We start from the raw sequence: 17,359 nt of genomic DNA on the forward strand, positions 1-17,359 counted from the left end.
GTCATTAAATATTGTGTGGCTGGTTGAATAAAGAGAAAACAATACCTTCAAAATCCTTAAATGGATAATTATTGTGCAATTTATATCTATCGGCTACATTGAGGTTTGGTATTAGTGCATAAGCCTAAGCTTTAGGGCTTAACTGTATGCACAACAAATAGCCTACACAGCTAATTGGCAAGTAATGCTTTTGGGAAGGGGCAGAAAAAGTTCACGTCAATCCACAGAGGGAAACAATGACATTGTCGAAGTTGAATTCAATAAAACAAAAGTGGTTAAAGGAGAGTTGAAAATAAAGAGAAGGGATTTGGTGAAGTGGTAAAAGAGGAGGATAGCAGGCTATGTGATGTGTGATGATTGTGAGGCGCTATATACATATTCGACAGTCACAAGAAGGTACTTGAAATAGGCCTACGGCATGTCAAGGGAACTAACTGTAGCCTACTGTTTAGATGTGTTAAGTGGAAACAGATATGGAGTCTGACTGTAGGTTTATAAGCTCTCACAGCCTTAATAATAACTCCTGTAGAATTAAGCATTTCTTGCAGTAAAACAATACACCAAATGTAGGCAAAATTTGGTCTTGGGAACAGGAGTGGAGAAATATGATTTCTCTCTTTCTGCATATTGAGAGAATGCAATGCTCAGTTAGATACCATCTTTAGAGGTGCAGTCTTCAACATAAAAGCATCCTAAAAACTGGTAGTACTTCAACCGCATCAAATATGGATCGAATCCGAACTGAAATCTTATCACAAATACTTTGGGTTGTTTCCACAGCTTTCTTTTACCTTAGAACCGGTCAATCTGATGTCACTTGGACATATTGCACATAAAATCTTTCCAGTTAAAAAAATAAAATAAATTGCATTATTGTATTTTCTCCCCGTCCATAAAAGTCTTTGCTTCGCGAAAGATGACAGCGAAAACTTTACAGATGTCAACTAGATTGAAGCATTCATTCTATCAATCTATGACATTATTCTGTTGAGGAAGGGTTTATTTAATCTTCTTGGGCAACATATGACAGAAGAGAAGCTACATCTATCTAATTATAGACAAGTTGACTAACAAATAACCTATCAAAATGTTGGAAATTATAAGCAGAAACATATCTAAATCAGGCAAAACAAATCCTGCACCCCCTCTCAAAAAATTGTTCTGCCGTCTTTGACAGTAGTCTATAGCTCATTTTCTTTCTTTGACCGTAGACTATAGCACATTTTTATATATTATCGGGTTAGGGTTGGGTGCGGGCATTTACACATTTTGTTACGTTACAGCCTTATTCTAAAATTGGTTAAGTTGTTTTTCCCCCTCATAAATCTACACACAATACCCCATCATGACAAAGCAAAAAAAGATGTATATAATTTTTTTGTGAATGACCCTATGAGCTTGGCACACCTGTATTTGGGGAGTCGCTTCCATTCTTCTCTGCAGATCCTCCCAAGCTCTGTCAGGTTGGATGGGGAGGGTCACCGCACAGATATTTTCAGGTCTCTCCAGAGATGTTCAATCGGATGCAAGTCCGGGCTTTGGCTGTGCAACTCAAGGACATTCAGAGACTTGTCCCGAAGCCACTCCTAGTTTGTCTTGTCTGTGTGCTTAGGGTCATCCCAGTCTGAACTCCTTGAGCAGGTTTTCATCAAGGATCTCTCTGTACTTTGCTCTGTTCATCTTTCCCTAGATCCTGACCAGTCTCCCAGTCCCTGCCGCTGAAAAACATCCCCACAGCACAATGCTGCCACAACCATGCTTCACAGTAGGGATGATGCCAGGTTTCCTCCAGACGTGACGCTTGGAATTAAGGCCAAACAATTCAATCTTGGTTTCATCAGACCAGAGAATCTTGTTTCTCATGGTCTGAGAGTCCATTAGGTGCCTTTTGACAAATTCAAAGTGGGCTGTCATGTGCCTTTTACTGAGGAGTGGCTTCCGTCTGGCCACTCTACCATAAAGCCCTGATTGGTGGAGTGCTGCAGAGATGATTGTCCTTCTGGAAGGTTCTCCCATCTCCACAGAGGAACTCTGGTGCTCTGTCAGAGGGACCAGCAGGTTCTTGGTCACCTCCCTGACCAAGGCCCTTCTAACCCGATTGCTCAATTTGGCCTGACGGACAGCTCTAGGAAGAGTCTTGATGGTTCCAAACTTCTTCCATTTAAGAATGATGGAGGCCACTGTGTTCTTGGGGGCCTTCAATGTTGAACTCATGACTTGGTTTTTGCTCTGACATGTTCTATCAACTGCACTGTCAACCTTACATAGAGAGGTGTGTGCCTTTCTAAATCATGTCCAATCAATAGAATTGACAACAGGTGGGCTCCAATCAAGTTGTAGAAACAACTCAAGGATGATCAATGAAAACAGGATGCACCTGAGCTCAAATTCAAGTCTCATAGCAAAGGGTCTGAATACTTATGTAAAAAAGGCATTTCTGTTTTATTTCTGTTTTATAAATTTGCTAACATTTCTAAAAACCTGTTTTCGCTTTGTCACTATGGGGTATTGTGTGTAGATTGATGAGTTAAAAAAATAAATTTTTTAGAATAAGGTTGTTATGTTAGAAAATGTGAAAAAAAGTGAAGGGGTCTGAATGCTTTCCGAATGCACTGTATAGTCTGGCGATGTAACGGCTTTCGTTGGTGGAAGGAGAGGAGGACCGAAATGCAGCGTGGTACGTATCCATAATATTATTTAATCGAGAATGAATACAAAATACAAAAGAACAAGAGAATAAATGAAAACCGAAACAGTACCGTATGGTACGAACACAGGAAACAATCACCCACAAAACACAATAGAAAACAGGCTACCTAAATATGGCTCCCAATCAGAGACAACGACTGACACCTGCCTCTGATTGAGAACCATACTAGGCCAAACACATAGAAATATAACAACAGAACAAAACATAGAAAAACAACATAGAATGCCCACCCCAACTCACGCCCTGACCAACTAAAATAAAGACATAAAAAAGAAACTAAGGTCAGAACGTGACAGGCGATTGAGGATGGATTATTAGGATTGTTTACTAGACATTGCAGGCAGGTGGGGGTGAACAAAAAGCTGACCCGAGCACAACTACCAGGCACAACTGTCTTCACCGGCATAACTAATGAGACTCCAAAATATTCTGGACATGCCTCACAAACACATTTTTTTCCAGCACTTGGGCTGTTGTTGTATCCTATCACAACAGCTGTTCACCACTTGACTGTCATTCTGAGAATTCCTTCCTGGATCAGATGATGAAGTGTGAAAATATCAGGGTGTAACTAATCAGCTGGACACCAAATGTGCATCCAACATGTGTTAAGTATAATTATTGAAAAACCACATTAATGACAGTATCGAATTAAGTTTTAAGTATCAAGGTAAGGTGACTTTTGGTTAGAAGCACTCCATTTTGCAATGCATACATTATTTTGGATTTGTGTGCCCATAAAATTGGTTTGAAATGTTACGTAGTTACACAACCTTTCTGACGTTCAAGTTCAATGTCTAATTTAACTGATTAATTATTAGTATATGATATAATGACAACTTACACTGCCATAAATGCAAGAACAGAAAAGTAATGCTCTATGTCATGTGATTTTGGATCCATCAAGACAACCACCATGAGAAAGGTTTAAACATACAGTGCATTCGGAAGGTATTCAGATCCCTTGACTTTTTCCACATTTTGTTACGTTACAGCCGTATTCTAAAATGGATAAAAATATTTTTTTCCCTCATCAATCTATACCCCATAAGAACTGAGTGAAAACTGTTTTATTTTAATTTTAAATTTGAGCAGATTTATTAAAAATAAAAAATAAATACCTTCTTTACATAAGTTTTCAGACCTTTTGCTATGAGACTCGAAATTGAGCTCAGGTGAATCCTGTTTCCATTGATCATCCTTGAGATGTTTCTACAACTTGATTGGAGTCCATTTGTGGTCAATTCAATTGATTGAACATGATTTGGAAAGGCACACACCTGTTTTTATAAGGTCCCACAGTTGACAGTGCATTTCAGAGTAAAAACCAAGCCATGAGGTCGAAGAAATTGTCCGTAGAGCTCCGAGACAAGATTGTGTCGAGGCACAGATCTGGGGAAGGTTACCAAAACATTTCTGCAGCATTGAAGGTCCCCGAGAACACAGTGGCCTCCATCATTCTTAACCCTTATGTGTTGTTCGGGTCTGTGTGACCCATTTTCAATGTTTACTAAAAGGAAAATTAAACAATGAATTATTTATTCAACCTGAGACTCATTGGCCTTGGCTAATTTTCTGTGAAGAACATGTAAAATAACACATTTTAATTGAGTGCACACTGTGCACCCCACTACACATTTATTTTACATATCTGGTGTTCAGGTCCACTGGAATTGGCAGTAATAAAAGTGTGGAAAAGTGTGTGTGTAGGTGAAAACAAGTAAAAATGAAACAAAAAGGTTTGCTATGTGCCTTCACTCTGTCTTCCTCCTACCTGGGCCTGCTGTTTCAAAATAGCACCAATAACCCATCTCCCACTTTCCTCGCACTCTTTACCCTTCGTAGTGTGGGAACCTGCACAATGTTATTACAATACATTGTTTCGGTACATTATTTCGATACATTGTAGAAAATAATCTATTTTCCCACACTCTAGCCCAGCCAGGTGCAAGTTGGTGGAGGGACAAAACAAATAAATAGCTTTGCATGTGTGGCTCCTTCCCACAATCAATCAGTATGGCAAAAATAATCTCTGCTTTGAGGGCCTTCAAAATCATTTTTGCAGAGAGAGAAGCTAGTGTGAAAGGAGCGTCTTCCATTTTGAAAGATGAAGAATTTTCCAAAAATGAAGATCATGTCTCTGTCAATTCGAAGTCTGACAGTGAGTTGGAAGAAGAGGATGAGATTAACCCTCATCGAGCCCGAATACATGCCCGTCAGCAACCAGCTCATCAGTAGCCTGCAGGAGGAGAAATATGGATGTCGAAAATGGTGAAATTGAGTGGCCTTCTTTACCAAGGAATGAGCCATCCAACATGGCTGCCAATGTGATAAGGATGCAAACAGAGCCGACGCAGATGGCGATTGCTCATGTGCAGGATATAAAGTCTTCTTTTGAACTGTTCATCCCAGACACCATCCAGAACATCATTCTGGACTGCACTAATTTGGAGGGGAGGTGTGTTTTTCGAGAGAGATGGAAGGAGATGGACCAAACTCACTTTGGGGTTCTTATCCTTACTGGTGTTTTTAGATCCAATGGGGAATCCACAGAATCTCTTCGGGATGCAGAAATTGGCAGAGAACTTTTCCATGCAACAATGTCTCTGGAATGGTAGGAACAGTACAAAAAAACAAGCCAGAGCTCCCAGCTCAGCTGTTGTATACACGGGCCTATCAATTCCTCTAAGTTTGTGTTCACGGCTGACACGTCCCTAGTGTCCTACATGCCAAAGAAAGGCAAAAATGTGGTACTCGTGAGTACGCTGCATAGGGATGGGAGAATCTGTGGCCAGGAACATCAAAAACCAGATGCCACAAAAGGAGTGGTGGAAATTTTAGACAAGCTGGTGACTGGCTACAGCTGCAAAAGAAGAACCCTACACTGGCCACTTGTGATATTCTTCAACATCTTGGACATCTCGGCATACAATTCATTTGTCCTCAGAACGGCGTAGAACCCAGATTGGAACAGAGGAAAGTTACAGACGAGACGGTTCTTCCTCGAGGAGCTGGGCAGGCATTGGTAAGACCTCTAATCCAAAGGTGGCAACATACCCAAGAACCCCAGCTTCTGCAGCCATCATGAGGAGGATTCAGGAGGAGGATGCTGGTGCCCCATCTGCCCGACCCACAGAACCAACAACTCCAATACAGGAAGTAAGTGCGAGTGATGTTGTTGAATGTGTGTGTGTCTGACTCTCCTATCTTGGCCTGCTGTAAATATATGTGAGTGAGTGAGATGTTAGTAAAATTCCTGAACTAAATGTTATCATCATTCTAGATTGCAGCCAGTAGCAACAAGAAGCGCTGCGATGTGTGTGGACCCAAGAAGGACAGGAAGACACAATACACATACATCAAGTGCAAGAAATACATTTGCATCAAACACAAAGTAAAACTCTGTCCCTCATGTGGTTTGTGGACCGGCTGTAACAGTCCTGACCTGTTTTATGTTGTTTTTTATGTGTTTATGGTCAGGGCATGTGTTTTGGGTGGGCAGTCTATGTTATCTGTTTCTATGTTGGTTTCGGTGTGCCTGGTATGGCTCTTGATTAGAGGCAGGTGGTTTGTATTTTCCTCTAATCAAGAGTCATATTTAGGTAGGGCATTATTCACTGTGTGTTTGTGGGTGATTGTCTCCTGTGATGTCTTCGTGTCGTTTTCGATGTATATTCACAAACGGGACTGTTTGGCTGTTCGTTTTGTTTCGATGTCGTCTGTTGCCTGTTCGTGAGTTTACGTTTCAGTTATGTAAGTTTATGTTCAGGTTTTCGTTCTACGTCGTTTTTGTTATTTTGTAGTTTGTTAAAGTGTTTTTGTTTCGTGACCATCGTAATTAATAATAAAGATGGCATATTTCCCAGACTCCGCATTTTGGTCAGAAGATCCTTCTCTCCTCACCTCATCTGAGGATGAGGAAAGCGACAGCTATTACAGAATCACCCACCAAAATACAGAGACCAAGCGGTATGGGAAAAATGCTCGACGGAGCAACAAGGACTTTTGGACTTGGGAGGAGATCCTGTCTGGTAGAGGACCCTGGGCGCAAACTGGAGGAAATCGCTGCTCTCGTGAGAAGAGTGAGGCAGCCACAGCCCAGGAGCGCTGGTATGAGGAGGCAGCTAGGAGACGTGGATGGAAGCCGGAGATTCAAGCTCGTAACCGGAATTATGAGGGGACACGTCTTGCACGGAAGCCCGAAAAGCCCGTGAGTAACTCCCAAAAATTTCTTGGGGGGGGGGCTAAGGGGTTGTGGGCCAAGGGCAGGTAGGAGACCTGCGCCCACTTCCCAGGCTAACCGTGGAGAGCGGGAGTACGGGCAGACACCGTGTTACGCAGTAGAGCGCACGGTGTCTCCTGTACGTGTGCATAGCCCAGTGCGGGTTATTCCACCTCCCCGCACTGGTAGGGCTAGATTGGGCATTGAGCCAGGTGTCATGAGGCCGGCTCAACGCGTCTGGTCTCCAGTGCGTCTCCTCGGGCCGGCATACATGGCACCTGCCTTACGCATGGTTTCCCCGGTTCGCCTGCATAGCCTAGTGCGGGCTATTCCACCTCGCCGCACTGGCAGGGCGACCGGGAGCATTCAACCAGGTAAGGTTGGGCAGGCTCAATGCTCAAGAGAGCCAGTACGCCTGCACGGTCCGGTATTTCCAGCGCCACCTCCCCGCCCCAGCCTAGTACCTACAGTGCCTATATTACGCACTAGGCTACCAGTGCATTTCCAGAGCCCTGTTCCTCCTCCACGCACTCTCCCTATAGTGCGTGTATCCAGTTCGGTGCCTCCAGTTCCGGCCCCACGCACTAAGCCACCTGTGCGTCTCCCAAGTCCTGTACACACTGTCACTTCTCCCCGTACTAGTCCTGAGGTGCGTGCCCTCAGCCAGGTGCCACCAGTGCCGGTACCACGCACCAGGTATAGAGTACGCTTTGAGAGTTCAGTGTGCCCTGTCTCTGCTCCCCGCACTAGTAGGAAGGTGCTTATCATTAGCACGGTGCCTCCAGTTCCGGCACCACGCACCAGGTCTACAGTGCGCCATATCCGGCCAGAGCCATCCGTCTCCCCAGCGCCATCTGAGCCATCCGTCTCCCCAGCGCCATCTGAGCCATCCGTCTCCCCAGCGCCATCTGAGCCATCTGTCTTCCCAGCGCCATCTGAGCCATCCGTCTTCCCAGCGCCATCTGAGCCATCCGTCTGCCAGGAGCCTGCAAAGCCGCCCGTCTGCCATGAGCCTGCAAAGCCGCCCGTCTGCCATGAGCCTACAGAGCCGTCAGCCAGACAGGAGCCGCTAGAGCCATCAGCCAGACAGGAGCCGCTAGAGCCGTCAGCCAGACAGGATCTGCCAGAGCCGCCAACCAGACAGGATCTGCCAGAGCCGCCAACCAGACAGGATCTGCCAGAGCCGCCAACCAGACAGGATCTGCCAGAGCCGCCAACCAGACAGGATCTGCCAGAGCCGCCAACCAGACAGGATCTGCCAGAGCCGCTAACCAGACAGGATCTGCCAGAGCCGTCAGTGAGCCATGAGCAGCCAGAGCCGTCAGTGAGCCATGAGCAGCCAGAGCCGTCAGTGAGCCATGAGCAGCCAGAGCCGTCAGAGAGCCATGAGCAGCCAGAGCCGTCAGAGAGCCATGAGCAGCCAGAGCCGTCAGAGAGCCATGAGCAGCCAGAGCCGTCAGAGAGCCATGAGCAGCCAGAGCCGTCAGAGCGCCATGAGCGTCGAGAGCCGTCAGCCTGCCATGAGCGTCGAGAGCCGTCAGCCTGCCATGAGCGTCGAGAGCCGTCAGCCTGCCATGAGCGTCGAGAGCCGTCAGCCTGCCATGAGCGTAGAGAGCCGTCAGCCTGCCATGAGCGTAGAGAGCCGTCAGTCTGCCATGAGCGTCGAGAGCCGTCAGCCTGTATGGACCTGCCAGAGCCGTCCAAACAGGACCTGCCAGAGTCCTTCAGCCGGGATCTGCCCCTTGTCCCGGTGTTGCCCCTTGTCCCGGTGCTGCCCCTTGTCCCGGTGCTGCCCCTTGTCCCGGTGCTGCCCCTTGTCCCGGTGCTGCCCCTTGTCCCGGTGCTGCCCCTTGTCCCGGTGCTGCCCCTTGTCCCGGTGCTGCCCCTTGTCCCGGTGCTGCCCCTTGTCCCGGTGCTGCCCCTTATTCCAGTGATGGTCCTTATCCTGGTGCTGCCCCTTGTTTTTGTGCTGCCCCTTGTCCCGGTGCTACCCCTTGTCCCGGTGCTGCCCCTTGTTCCGGTGCTAGCTGATTATTTAGGGGAAGGTAATGTTTGGGTGGTCAGTGGTAGGGGTAGACAGAAGAGGGGAGTGACTATGGTGGTATGGGGACAGCGTCCTGAGCTGGAACCACCACCGTGGTCAACTGCCCACCCGGACCCTCCCCTGGACTTTGTGCTTGTGCGCCCGGCGTGCGCATCTTGAGGGGGGGGTACTGTAACAGTCCTGACCTGTTTTATGTTGTTTTTTATGTGTTTATGGTCAGGGCATGTGTTTTGGGTGGGCAGTCTATGTTATCTGTTTCTATGTTGGTTTCGGTGTGCCTGGTATGGCTCTTGATTAGAGGCAGGTGGTTTGTATTTTCCTCTAATCAAGAGTCATATTTAGGTAGGGCATTATTCACTGTGTGTTTGTGGGTGATTGTCTCCTGTGATGTCTTCGTGTCGTTTTCGATGTATATTCACAAACGGGACTGTTTGGCTGTTCGTTTTGTTTCGATGTCGTCTGTTGCCTGTTCGTGAGTTTACGTTTCAGTTATGTAAGTTTATGTTCAGGTTTTCGTTCTACGTCGTTTTTGTTATTTTGTAGTTTGTTAAAGTGTTTTTGTTTCGTGACCATCGTAATTAATAATAAAGATGGCATATTTCCCAGACTCCGCATTTTGGTCAGAAGATCCTTCTCTCCTCACCTCATCTGAGGATGAGGAAAGCGACAGCTATTACACCGGCCTTCATTTGTGTTCAAGCGGGCTAATTTATAATTTCCATAAAATACTGTATGTAAAATTTGTCCAGCCAATTGGTTCAGTTCAAAGCAAAAAATGTCAATACTGATGAAAACATTGATTCATTTATATTTGTTCAAGATTAACATATTAACGTATTCCACCCATGTCTTGGTTATTTTCAGGGAAGTTAGGAACAAATATACACAGGCAGTTAGGAAAGCTAAGGCTAGCTTTTTCAAACAGAAATTTGCATCCTGTAGTACTAACTCAAAAAAGTTCTGGGACACTAAAGTCCATGGAGAATAAGAGCACCTTCTCCCAGCTACCCACTGCTCTGAGGCTAGGAAACACTGTCACCACCGATAAATCAAATATAATTGAGAATTGCAATAAGCATTTCTCTACGGCTGGACATGCTTTCCACCTGGCTACCCCTACCCCGGTCAACTGCCCGGCACCCTCCACAGCAACCCGCCAAAGCCCCCACCATTTCTCCTTCACCCAAATCCAGATAGCTGATGTTCTGAAAGAGCTGCAAAATCTGGACCCCTACAAATCAGCCGGGCTAGACAACCTGGACCCTCTCTTTCTAAAATTATCTGCCAAAATTTTTGCAACCCCTATTACTAGCCTGTTCAACCTCTCTTTCGTATCGTCTGAGATTCCCAAAGATTGGAAAGCTGAGGTCAGAGTGTCACCCCCTCTTCAAAGGGGGTGACACTCTAGACCCAAACTGCTACAGACCTATATCTATCCTACCCTGTCTTTCTAAGGTCTTCGAAAGCCAAGTTAACAAACAGATTACCGACCATTTCAAATCCCACCGTACCTTCCCCGCTATGCAATCTGGTTTCAGAGCTGTTCATGGGTGCACCTCAGCCACGCTCAAGGTCCTAAACGACATCATAACCGCCATCGATAAGAGACATTACTGTGCAGCCGTATTCATCGACCTGGCCAAGACTTGACTCTGTCAATCACCACATTCTTATTGGCAGACTCGACAGCCTTGGTTTCTCAAATGATTGCCTCGTCTGGTTTACCAACTACTTCTCTGATAGAGTTCAGTGTGTGAAATCGGAGGGCCTGTTGTCCGGACCTCTGGCAGTCTCTATGGGGGTGCCACAGGGTTCAATCCTCGGGCCGACTCTCTTCTCTGTATACATCAATGATGTTGCTCTTGCTGCTGGTGATTCTCTGGTACACCTCTACTCAGACGACACCATTCTGCATACTTCTGGCCCCTCTTTGGACACTGTGTTAACTAACCTCCAGACGAGCTTCAATGCCATACAACTCTCCTTCCGTGGCCTTCAACTTCTCTTAAACGCAAGTAAAACTAAATGCATGCTATTCAACCGATCACTGCCCGCACCTGCTCGCCGTCCAGCATCACTACTCTGGATGGCTCTGACTTAGAATTACAAACACCTAGGTGTCTAGTTAGACTGTAAACTCTCCTTCCAGACTCACATTAAGCATCTCCAATCCAAAATGAAATCTAGAATTGGCTTCCTATATTGCAACAAAGCATACTTCACTCATGCTGCCAAACATACCCAAGTAAAACGGACTTTCCTACCGATCCTCGACTTCGGTGATGTCATCTATGAAATAGCCTCCAACACTCTACTCAACAAACTGGATGCAGTCTATCACAGTGCCATCCATTTTGTCACCAAAGCCCCATACACTACCCACCATTGCGACCTGTACGCTCTCGTTGGTTGGCTCTCGCTTCATACCCACTGGCTACAGGTTATCTACAAGTCTCTGCTAGGTAAAGCCCCACCTTATCTCTATCTTATCTCGCACGCGCTCCAGCAGGTATATTTCACTGGTCACCCCCAAAACCAATTCCTCGTTTGGTCGTCTTTCCTTCCAGTTCTCTGCTGCCAATGACTGGAACGAACTGCAAACATCTCTGAAGCTGGAGACTCATATCTCCCTCACTAACTTTAAGCACCAGCTGTCAGAGCAGCTCACAGATCACTGCACCTGTACATAGCCCATCTGTAAACAGCCCATCTATCTACCTCATCCCCTTAATGTATTTATTTATTTATCTTGCTCCTTTGCACCCCAGTATCTCTACTTGCACATCCATCTTCTGCACCTACCATTCCAGTGTTTAATTGCTATATTGTAATTACTTCGCCACAATGGCCTATTTATTGCCTTAACTCCCTTATCTTACCTCATTTGCACTCACTGTTTATAGACTTTTTGTTTTCTTTTGTTCTACTGTATTATTGACTATGTTTTGTTTATTCCATGTGTAACTCTGTGTTGTTGTATGTGTTGAATTGCTATGCTTTATCTTGGCCAGGTCGCAGTTGCAAATGAGAACTTGTTCTCAACTAGCCTACCTGGTTAAATAAAGGTGAAAAAAACACACAAAAACCACATTTTTGTTACAAAAATCACATTTTATTTAACAAAAACAAATTGTGCTTTTATTGATAAATGTGATCTAGCAGAGGTAAATGGCAAATAATCACCATGTACGCCGCCCATATTGCTAGTAATTGATAAGTCAACATCTAAGTATTAAGTATTTTTAATTAAATAGTTATGGCTGTATTGTTTTAAAAACACAAAAATATTGTGGGTCCATCAGACCTGTGAACATTGGGTGAATAACAAAAACATGAACACCACACAAGGGTTAAATAGAAGAAGTTTGGAACCACAAAGACTCTTCCTACAACTGGCTGCCCGGACAAACTGAGCAATCAGGGGAGAAGAGCCTCGGTCAGGGAGGTGACCAAGAACTCAATGGTCACTCTGACAGAGCTTCAGAGTTCCTATGTTGAGATGGGAGAACCTTCCAGAAGGACAACCATCTCTGCAGCACTCCATCAATCAGGGCGTTATGGTAGAGTGGCCAGACGGAAGCCACTCCTCAGTAAAAGGCACATGACAGACCGCTTGGAGTTTGCCAAAAGGCACCTAAAGGACTCTCAGACCATGAGAAACAAGATTCTCTGGTCTGATGAAACCAAGATTGAACTCTTTGGCCTGAATGCCAAGCGTCACGTCTGGAGGACACTTGGCACCATCCCTACGGTGAAGCATGTTGGTGGCAGCATCATACTGTGGGGATGTTTTTCAACGGCAGGGACTGGGAGACTAGTCAGGATCTAGGGAAAGATGAACTGAGCAAAGTACAGAGAGATCCTTGATGCCTGCTCCAGAGCTCTCAGGACAGACTGGTGTGAAAATTTACCTTCAAGCAGGACAATGATCCTAAGCACACAACTAAGACAATGCAGGAGTGGCTTCGGGGACAAGTCTCTGAATGTCCTTGAGTGGCCCAGCCATAGCCAGGAATTGAACCCAATCGAACATCTCTGGAGAGACCTGAAAATAGCTGTGCAGCAACGCTCCCCATCCAACATCAGAGCTTGAGCGAATCTGCACAGCAGAATGGGAGAAACTCCCGAAATACAGGTGTGCCAAGCTTGTGGATTACACTCAAGGCTCTAATTACTGCTAAAAGTGCTTCAACAAAGTACTGAGTAAAGGGTCTGAAAAATGTGTCATATTTAAGTTTGATATTTTTTATACATTTGCAAAAAGTTCCTATTTTTGCTTTATCATTATGGGGTATTGTGTGTATATTGACAAGGGGAATAAAAATAAAATTCCATCAATTTTAGAATAAGGCTGTAAAGTAACAAAATGTGGAAAAAGTAAAGGTGTCAGAAAACTTTCCAAATGCACTGTATGTTTTAAATCTACTCGTGAATTTGACTGAATAAAGCTATGATCCCCGTTATATCTTAATGTAATGACGTGAAAAATATTTCAAGATTATTATCAATGACTTATCAACAGCTGTAACAAGTTGTCCAGTGTAGAAAATCCTCACTGGTACCCTAGTTTATAGAATGACCCATTTATATTGACTCAATCAAAATAGGGCCCTCATGATTCGATTGGTTCACTGTTGGATTTCCTTTGCCTGAAACAGTTGTGAAACGTATTCAAGAAAACTATTGTAGCTGATATTTTCCAGTTTTCTGTATTCATTTGAAAATACTTACTCAGTCAGACTGCATATTCCTCAGACATAACAACACAGTGGTCTCTGTTGAAATCAAATGAGTTTGTATTACATGACTCAAACAAGGGTCAGCTGGGTTGTCTGAAATTCCCCAAGATAATTATTGATGCAAATATATGCATGCTCAAATATTCACCTTGAGAATCAGTACACCTCTGTTGTACACGCGGTATGAAGTTTTCAAAAATAAACTGATCTGGAGACATACCAATTGATACTGGATCTGTTCTGGGTAATATATGCAAATTTATGCAAGTGCAGCCTCAATAATCAAATTAAATATGAAATAAAAATGTCTGTGAAGTTCTGTTGTGGAGCTGAAATGATCTTACAACCAAGCAAAACTAATATGTTTATACACAGGGACTGATGAATGTGGAGATGTTATGCCTTGATGTTATCTTTAACGATCTACTCTTCGCTTGCATCAATGCAGACTTGAGTCGGAGAGATGTCAAACTGTTTAGAATTAATGCAAGGGAGCAGCATCTCCTTTGAATACATAAATCAGTGTTCAAATCAAGTCTCAAGAACAGTAAACATTGTGTATGTTGACATTTTAGGGTGAACTACTGCATGGCAAGCTTTCCTGAGCCCTGCCATGGAAAAACCACCCAAAAAATGCAGATCAAGGCTGTCAATTTCGATTGTGGTCAAAACGATGGATCAAGTCCAAGATAATCATCAGGGTATTCATACATGATCCTATTTTTGGAGTTGATGTGAAAAAAATATGTTGCAAGAGTGTTTACATTGCAATATGAGCATATCAGATGTGAGCTTTTCACAATCCAATTCACCTCCTTCCCTCAGACTTTCTATTCACGCTCACTTCATATAAAGTCAATTGTAAAACGTGTCTGCAAGGTTATTGCAATGTTGTGCTCACAAAGAAGGGACGTTTGATTTAGTTCCAAAAAGAGCAAAACATGTTTACTCAAAGGCATCATCATTGCCTTGCTACAATGTCAATTGTTCACCACTGAAAATAGTAACAACGGGTGTATTGTTTTATAGGCATGTTTACTGTGTGCATATCCATGGTGATACAGACAGTCGTCTACACAAAGCGTAACAAATACAGGAGATAACTCTATGACGCGCGTGTACAGTATGTCTCAAATAACAGACAATCTAAATGAAGGCAACCTCTCATAAAATGCGTTTGACTATTATACATTCTCTAAATACCAAATGCTAGTATATAAGGGAGCAACATTCACTAAATGTAAAACGTTCACAGGTTCAATACTCAGTAGAAAGACGTTTTTGCTCAATAACTCTGACAGCTACCAGAATGAAAGTGTCTACTGTGTATGTAGGTTGTTAGAGAACATAGTTCTCCTTTTCCATCACTGAGGTTGTACAGATCAGTAGGCATTTTATCATCTTCTATAGATGTGTGTATTCATGTGTCCAGGTCTAACAATAGCTGTGTAACATTATACAGCAGCAGTACACTGGGACCTACTGAAGCTCCAGTAATATACTGAGTGAGCTACTTGGACCACCCAGACCTTTGACTTTGTTCTCTAGGCCGGTGTTGATCCTCAGATGAGGCTGGTTTCAGGGGACCACGAGTCAGTGAGAATGAATAGCCTGGCTGGGAAGCAAAATGCTCTCTATACGTAAAGCCCTATTACATGTATCTTGGCTATAGTAGCGTTAACATACAGACATACTGTGGCACAGTTACTTTCCTCTTTTTGTATTTGAATGCATTTAAGGTTGACCTTTCAATTGAACATTTTGTGCATCAGGCTAGCACTTGACAAAATACCGGGATATATTGTATGTAACGAATGTCATTGAAACTCATTCAGAAAATTCTAAAGATGTTTTTGTTTTTTTACCCCCCTTTTACTCCCCAATTTTTGTCTCATCGCTGCACCTCCCGTACGGCCTCAGGAGAGGCGAAGGTCGAGAGCCCCGTGTTCTCCGAAACACAACCCAACCAAGCCGCACTGCTTCTTGACACAATGCCCACATATCTCGGAAGCCAGCCACACCAACGTGTCGGAGGAAACACCGTACACCTGGCGACCAGTCAGTGTGCATGCGCCCGGCCACCACAGGAGTCACTAGAGAACTATGGGCAAGGACGTCCCTGTCGGCCAAACCCTCTCCTAACCTGGACGACGCTGGGACAATTGTGTACTGCCCCACGGGTCTCCGAATCACGGCCGGCTGTGACAGAGCCTGGACTCGAACCAGAATCTCTAGACCAGTACGCCACTCGGGAGGCCAAAGATGTTCGTTCTTACCCTTTTTGACCATGAGAAAATAGCAGAAATGTAATACATGTTTGGAATATGTTTGTTTTATATGATTGTGTTTTGTTTTTCTTTTCTTTTTTCTTTGTTTTTCCTATTTGTTTATTGCATTTCGTATTTGTACTTGATGCCTGTATTTTTGTATTCTGCATGGCTTAGTTGAAAAAGAGACATTGGTCTTAACATGACTCCCTGTCAAAATAAAGGTAAAAACAAAACAAAAAAGCTTTTATACATCATACAGTAGGTATTTAATTGAAGGTGAAAACATACAGACAGTCAGTGACTACATTCCAAGGAGGTGTTGTCATCATACCTTTCCTTTGTCCCTCATGGAGCCTTTTCCGAGGATGGACATCTTTGCTCCTGTTTCTTCTTGTAATCTTTTCATGGAATTGCCCCGTGGACCCAACAGCTTCCCAACAAAATTAAACTGCAACAGAGGAGAGGAAAAGCAATGTTTCTAAAACAGCTTCCTTGACAGTTTTCAATTATATACCTATTATATACCGAAGTAAATGGAAATTAGATTACATACTGCAAGGGAAAAAAAGATTAGAGAAAAATATAGATTACAGTTGGCTAACAATCAACCTTTTTTTAAAAACCTCTTGAGGATTAGCCCCTTTTTTCAATTTTCGCCTAAAATGACATACCCAAATCTAACTGCCTGTAGCTCAGGCCCTGATGCAAGGATATGCATATTCTTGGTACCATTTGAAAGGAAACACGTTGAAGTTTATGGAAATGTGAAAGGAATGTAGTAGAATATAACACAATAGATCTGGTAAAAGATAATACAAATAAAAAACCAACTGTTCTTTTGTATTTTTTTTGTACCATCATGTTTGAAATGTAAGAGAAAGGCCATACTGTATTATTCCAGCCCAGGTGCAATTTAGATGGCATCAGTGTATGTGCAAAGTTTTAGACTGATCCAATGAACCATCACATTGCTGTCTAAATTTTGTATCAAGACTGCCCAAATGAGCCAAATTTGTTTATGAATAACTTTTCACGTTCAAAATTGTGCACTCTCCTCAAACAATAGCATGGTATTCTTTCACTGTAATAGCAACTGTAAATTGGACAGTGCAGTTAGATTAACAAGAATATAAGCTTTCTGCCTATATCAGATATGTCTATGTCCTGGGAAATATTCTTGTTAATTTCAACCTCATGCTAATCGCATTAGCCTACGTTAGCTCAACCGTCCCGTGGAAGGGACACCAATCCCGAAGAAGTTTTTTAACAATTGCTGAATGAAACAAAAAAAGACATGGAAAAAACTGCAACAATTAAACAATGTTCAGCCATGTGTGCTGCACAATACCCATGTGAATGGGTCTTAAACCTCTT

General features: G+C 43.8%; 1 protein-coding gene across 11 annotated transcripts in view; it reads right to left on the reverse strand.

Moving 5' to 3' along the window:
• LOC129828722 (KH domain-containing, RNA-binding, signal transduction-associated protein 2-like) overlaps window positions 1–17,359 on the reverse strand; it is a 130,230-nt gene that overhangs the window by 58,895 nt on the left and 53,976 nt on the right. For all 11 annotated transcript variants that reach the window (XR_008755286.1, XR_008755284.1, XR_008755282.1 and 8 more), the window contains one exon: window positions 16,317–16,433. Coding sequence is in view for 1 of the 11 variants with exons in the window: in XM_055889884.1 (XP_055745859.1) it covers window positions 16,317–16,433 (117 nt within the window). In the remaining 10 variants the exon portion in view is untranslated. The remainder of the gene's footprint in view (window positions 1–16,316; window positions 16,434–17,359) is intronic.

Source organism: Salvelinus fontinalis, chromosome 30 (genome assembly GCF_029448725.1).
Source record: "Salvelinus fontinalis isolate EN_2023a chromosome 30, ASM2944872v1, whole genome shotgun sequence".
Taxonomy (NCBI): domain Eukaryota; kingdom Metazoa; phylum Chordata; class Actinopteri; order Salmoniformes; family Salmonidae; genus Salvelinus; species Salvelinus fontinalis.